Consider the following 6,000-nt stretch of genomic DNA (forward strand, 5'->3'; position numbering starts at 1 on the left):
AAGCAATCATTAAACCATTAAAGGTGCTGATAATGAGTTATAAAGCCCTACAGGACACAAGGTTGGGTTATTTGAGGGGTGCCTCTTCCCCATCCCATCTACCTGCTCCATCAAGTCCATCAGAAAGGGCATGTTGCAGGTCTTGTCCAGAAATGAATGTCATGCCAATGGGCCCAGAAGGAAAGCCCTTTTCTACCATGGCACCTGCCCTCTGGAACATCATTTCCTCAGATTCACACTGCCCCTGACCTTACTAGCCTTCTGGAAGGCCCTAAAGAACATGGCTTTACCATCTGACCTGGGGATCTGGTAGTGGTGGTGTGGACACTGAAAAATAACCGTACTGTTAAAGATATTGATTGTCCTTCCCTCAGGTTATGTTTTTAATGGTTTCAATAATGTTAATGTTTAAATGGCATTTTGGTTATTTTGTATTGTTTTTTGTGATTTTAATTCTGTAAGCAACTCACAGTCACATATCTAAGAGGGCAGCTATGTAAATTGAAAAGGAAAAAAAGAAAAGAGGGAGGGAGGGAGGAAGGGAGGGAGGGAAGGAATTCAGTATAAAGGCATTCTTTCTCTTTTATTTTATTTTTCCATGCTCAGAAATTAAATTTCTTTATATGCAGTTGCCATCTACCACTAGGTGGCAATATTATACTATGTACTAAATCTACTATCTCTTTCAACTATTTATCCTAACCAAATATTATTCTATAATGTTATTTGGTAAAATACACATATATTTGCACAAATAAATAAAACAAATTTTAGATAAATGTGTCTGTAGAATCAATAAGCATTAATAATGTATATAATTGATATCATAAGAGACTAAGGGACAAATGGAATACCAGCTATATAAATTATTAAATAATGACTAATGCATTGTTTCTTTTGTTCAATCTATCTTCTTTGTTTACAAGTATCTTCACTTTTGCTATATGACACAGTGAACTTTGAATCTAAGATGCTATACATTAACAGCTGTAATTTTAATTATATAAAATACCATACACACATAGTATATCATTGTAAATTTGGTTTATTTCTTATTTTCATAAACAAAATAATATCCTTACCTGATTAGATGTGCAACTCATTAAAATTGATCAGATAAGTCTGAGTGATATCTATCTATCTATCTAATGATAAGACTGAACCAGTTTGGAATACATACTCCATATTCAACGAATGGCTACAAATGTCCTGTGACTCCTTTATATCATCTAAACGTTTTATCTATGGGACTCTCCTGGAGTGGAGAGAGAACAGACCAAACATTCTGGCCTCATAAATTTAATACAAGTGTAAAGAACAAATGTATAAACACAAGATAAATAGTTACAGTTATTGTCTACAGTTATAGTTACAGTTATACAGTAGTTATTGCATTACAAGTGGGATAGCATCACCACTGGATGGATTTGTAACTGGCTGATAAACCATAGTCAGCAAGTCCTCCTTAACGGTACTATATCTACATGGAGGGAAGTAGGCAGTGGAACAAGGTTCCATCTTAGGCCCAGTACTCTTCAATGTCTTCATAAATGACTTAGATGAGAGAATAAAAGGGGAACTCATCAAATTTACAGATGACATTAAACTGGCAGGAATAGCTAACACTCTAGATCAGGGGTGGGCAAACTTTTTGGCTCGGGGGCCGCATTGACTTTTAAAATTTGACAGACGGGCCTGGTCAGCACAAGATTTTTGGGAATCGCCCCCTTCCCCCCTCTTCTCCTCCTTCCCCTCCCCTCGGAGGCCCCTGAGTCAGGAGTTGCTACCGCCGGCGCGGCTCCACGCGGCTCCAGTCCCGCGTTGCCTCGGGAAGGAAAGGCAAAAGGAAGAGCCGCGGCGGTGCTTTGCAACGGGAGCAGCAGCACCAGAGGCTCAGGCTCAGCGGCTCCTGGTTTTGCCTTTTCCTTCCCAAGGCAACGCGGGACTGGAGCCGCGCGGAGCTGCGCCGGCGGTAGCAACTCCTGACAGCCCCAGCCGGACACCTGAGCAGAGCCCAGGCGGAACTGCCTGTTGCTGCTGCCGGAGCACCGCCGGGTCGACTCCTCAAGCAGCCCGCCCGCCCCCGGGCTTCCCTCCGCCGCGTGGCTCGGGGCCAGGCGCGCGCCCGCGAGGAAAAAGGAAGCCGAAAGTTGCTTTGGGGGCCACGCGGCACAGGACAATACGCCACGCCCAGCGATTTTTTTTCAGGGGCGGGCCGGACAGACCAACGGGCCGGATGTGGCCCGCAGGCCGTAGTTTGCCCATCCCTGCTCTAGATGATAGGCTCATGTCAAGATGGTTCTTGACAGACTTGAACATTGGGGCCTATCTAACAAAGTGAAATTCAACACCGAGAAAAATAAAGTCTTACACTCAGGCAAGAAAAAACAATAATAGCAGTAACTGTGAGAGGGATCTTGGAAACCTAGTGGACAATCAATTAAATATGAAGGAGCAGTATACGACAACAGTCAAAAACACCAATGTAATCCTAAATTGCATTAACAGAGGGACAGAATCAAGGTCATGTGAGGTAATAGTACTCTATAAAGCCTTAGTAAGGCCACATCTAGAATACTCCATCCAGTTTTGGTCACCACACTATAAAAAAGATGTTGAGACTCTAGAAAGAATGCAGGGAAGAGCAACAAAAATGATTAAGAGCCTGGAGGCTAAAACATATGAAAAACCATTACAACAACTGGGCATGGATATTCAGTGAAGAGAAGAACCAGGGGTGATATGATAGTGATGTACTAATATCTGAGTGGCTATCATACAGAAGAGTGGGACAACCTATTTTCCAAAGCACCCAAAGCCCAGACAAGGAACAATGGATGAAAACTGATCAAGGAATGATTCAATCTAGAAATAAGGAGAAATTTTCTGACACTGAGAACAATCAACCAGCTTCATCACTGCAGGCTTTCAAGAAGAGACTGGACTGCCATTTGTCAGAAATGGTATACTTTGGGGCTCCTGTTTGAGCAGGGGTTCGACTAGAAGACCTCCAAGGTTTTTATTCTATTCTGTTCTGTTGTTACCTAGTCTAGCCTAGTCTACAAAGAAAATGACCCTATACAGATAGTCCTCGACCACAATTGAGCCCAATTTTTTCTTGTTAATGAGACATTTGTTAAGTGAATTTTGTCCCATTTTATGACCTTTCTTGCCCCAGTTGTTAAGTGAATCACTGACATTGTTAAATGAATCTGGCTTCCCCATTGCTTGTCAGAAAGTTGCAAAAAGTGATCACATGACCTCAGGACACTGCAACCATGATAAATATGAACCAGTTGCCAAGCATCTGAATTTTGATTACATGACTTCAGGAACACTACAATGGTTGTTAAGTGTGAAAAACAGTCACGGGTCACTTTTTTCAAAGCTTTTGTAACTTTGAACGGTCACTAAAAACTGTTGTAAGTTGAGGAGTACCTGTATAGCTACTTAATTAGAATAGAATTCTTTATTGGCCAAGTGCGATTGGACACACAAGGAATTTGTCTTGGTGCAAATGCTCTCAACGTACATAAAAGAAAAGATATATTTGTCAAGAGTCAAGAATCACAAGGTACAACACTTAGTGATAGTCATAGGGTACAATAAGCAATCAAATCATACTAGGAAACAGTCAATATAAATCGTAAGGATACAAGCGACAAAGTTACTGTCATACGGTCACAAGTGGGAGGGGATGGATGATAAGGAGTGATGAGAAGATTAATAGTAATAGTAGTGCAGACTTTGTAATAGTTGAACAGTGTTGAGGGAATTGTCTGTTTAGCAGAGTGATGGCTTTCAGGAAAAAAACGTTCTTGTGTCTAGTTGTTCTGGTGTGCAATGCTCTATAGCGTCATTTTGAGGGAAGGAATTGAAACTGTTTATGTCCGGGATGTAAGGGGTCTGTAAATATTTTCACATCCCTCTTTTTGACTCGTGCAATATACAGGTCCTTCGATTGAAGGCAAGTTGGTATAAAATTACAACGTTCATGTCCATAACCTCCCCTTCTGCTTTCAAACACATAAGCTATTAATTTATTCTAGCATAGTGAACTAATTCTCTTTCATTTTGAGAATTGTCAGCCTACAACACAGGCTGAAGTACAATCCACTTATTATAAGAAGGGAAGTACGTGGAAATTCTGATTAGCCCTTTAGGCTTGGAAGCTCAGCAAGGCCAGGTCTGGTTAGCAGACCAGTAGAAAATCTCAGGCTAGGAGGTGAAATGGAAAAAAACATCCCCAAACAAGACACTGGCAAACTAAAGTGCAGAGAAGAGCAACCAGGATGATTAGGGGATTGGAGACTAAGGCATATGAAGAACAATTACAGGAACTGGGCATGTCTAGTGAAGAGAAAGACCAGGGGAGACATGATAGTGGTCTTCCAATATTTGAGGCACTGCCACAGGGTGGAAGGGGTGAAGCTATTTCTAAAGCGCCTGTAGGCCATACAAGGAATAATGGATGGAAACTGAACAAGGACAGACTTAACCTGGAAATAAGGAGAAACTTTCCGACAGTGAGAACAATCAACCAATGAAACAGCTTGCTCTCGGAAATTGTGGGAGTGCCAATCCTTGAGACTTTCAAGAAGAGAGTGGACTGCCATTTGTCAGAAATGGTGTAGGGTCTCCTGCTTGGGCAAGGGGTTGGACTAGATGACCTACAAGGTCCCTTCCAACTCTGATTATCTGTTATTTTCTATTGACGCCAAGAAAAGTACATAGATGCATCCACCAGGCCTTGGATTTGACTGAAGGAGATGTTTCTCTTAAGATACACCAAGTTCTAGGTGGCTTCATCTCCTGGTGCAGAGGGTTGTCTTTGAGTTGCAATTATATTCATGATTTCTTGAGGGCAAACCCACAAGCCACGTTAGGGACCATGTTGCTAAGCAGAAAAAGACTCAAACCTCAAAGTCAGCCTGGTCCCAATCTGCAATGCGTATAGGACTTCCTCCCCCTGCAAACACCGAGATCGACGCCACATCCCCCTCGCTTTTCCCGTCAAACAGGTCCACCTCTTTTCCTGAGACAAGGACCAACGCGTGCCTCCCTCCACTGCCAACGCACCTCTTCCAAGCGGACCGCCACAAGCCCCGCTTCCCAGTTCTTGGCACCTGCCCCCGGGAGACCAGTAGCCACGCCGCCAGCCCCGCTCTTGGGTCGCTTGGGAGCCATTGGAAAGAGTGGGACACGGCCGGTTGCCTTGGCAATCGCCACGAGGCCGTCCTCCTGCGCAGGCGCGGGAACGCGCCTCCGCGCGGTTTCGGTCGCCAAGGCAACCGAGAAGCCTAAGCGTTCGAACGTGGACCTGTTGCCGTGACCCTCCAAGTCTGCCTGGAAGGCGTCTCTTATTAGCAGCAGATCAGGTTGGGGGGTGGGGGGTGGGGTGGGATACTTATTTTTCCTGGCGATGGGCGACGCCTCAAGGCATCGATCCTAAAATAAGTACTGAAAACGAATCACCCGAAGTCATGCATTATGAATATTTATTTGATGTCAGATTTATTTTAATGGGATCGGTTCGAAATGGGAGATACATCGAATTTCAACTCCTACCGTCAAAACGACGCTATAGAGCACTGCACACCCGAACAACTGGGCACAAGGACCGTTTTGTCCCGAAAGCCATCACTCTGCTAAACAAATAATTCCCTCAACACTGTCCAACTATTTACAAAGTCTGCACTACTATTACTATTAATCTTCTCATCACTCCTTGTCACCCATCCCCTCCCACTTGTGACTGTATGACTATTACCTTGCTGCTTTAAATCCTAACCATTTATATTGACTGTTTCCTAGTATGATTTGATTGCTTATTGTACCCTATGACTATCATTAAGTGTCGTACCTTATGATTCTCAACTCTTGATGAATGTATCTTTTCTTTTATGTACACTGAGTATTTGCACCAAGACAAATTCCTTGTGTGTCCAATCACACTTGGCCAATAAAGAATTATATCAGCATCTTCTGCCAGCTTGCACT

General features: G+C 43.2%; 1 protein-coding gene across 7 annotated transcripts in view; it reads right to left on the minus strand.

Moving 5' to 3' along the window:
• Nucleotides 1-5,191, minus strand: part of SPAG17 (sperm associated antigen 17) — a 120,243-nt gene extending 115,052 nt beyond the window's left edge. For all 7 annotated transcript variants that reach the window (XM_087957286.1, XM_087957290.1, XM_087957289.1 and 4 more), the window contains exon 1: nt 5,080-5,191. In XM_087957286.1, the coding sequence (XP_087813412.1) occupies nt 5,080-5,187 (108 nt within the window). In that variant the 5' untranslated portion in view covers nt 5,188-5,191. The remainder of the gene's footprint in view (nt 1-5,079) is intronic.
• Between the last annotated feature and the right edge of the window lie 809 nt (nt 5,192-6,000).

The sequence above is a fragment of the Notechis scutatus genome, chromosome 2, assembly GCF_049901735.1.
Source record: "Notechis scutatus isolate UNSWTSFEM ecotype Mainland chromosome 2, rNotScu1.2, whole genome shotgun sequence".
NCBI classification, from domain to species: Eukaryota; Metazoa; Chordata; class Lepidosauria; order Squamata; family Elapidae; genus Notechis; species Notechis scutatus.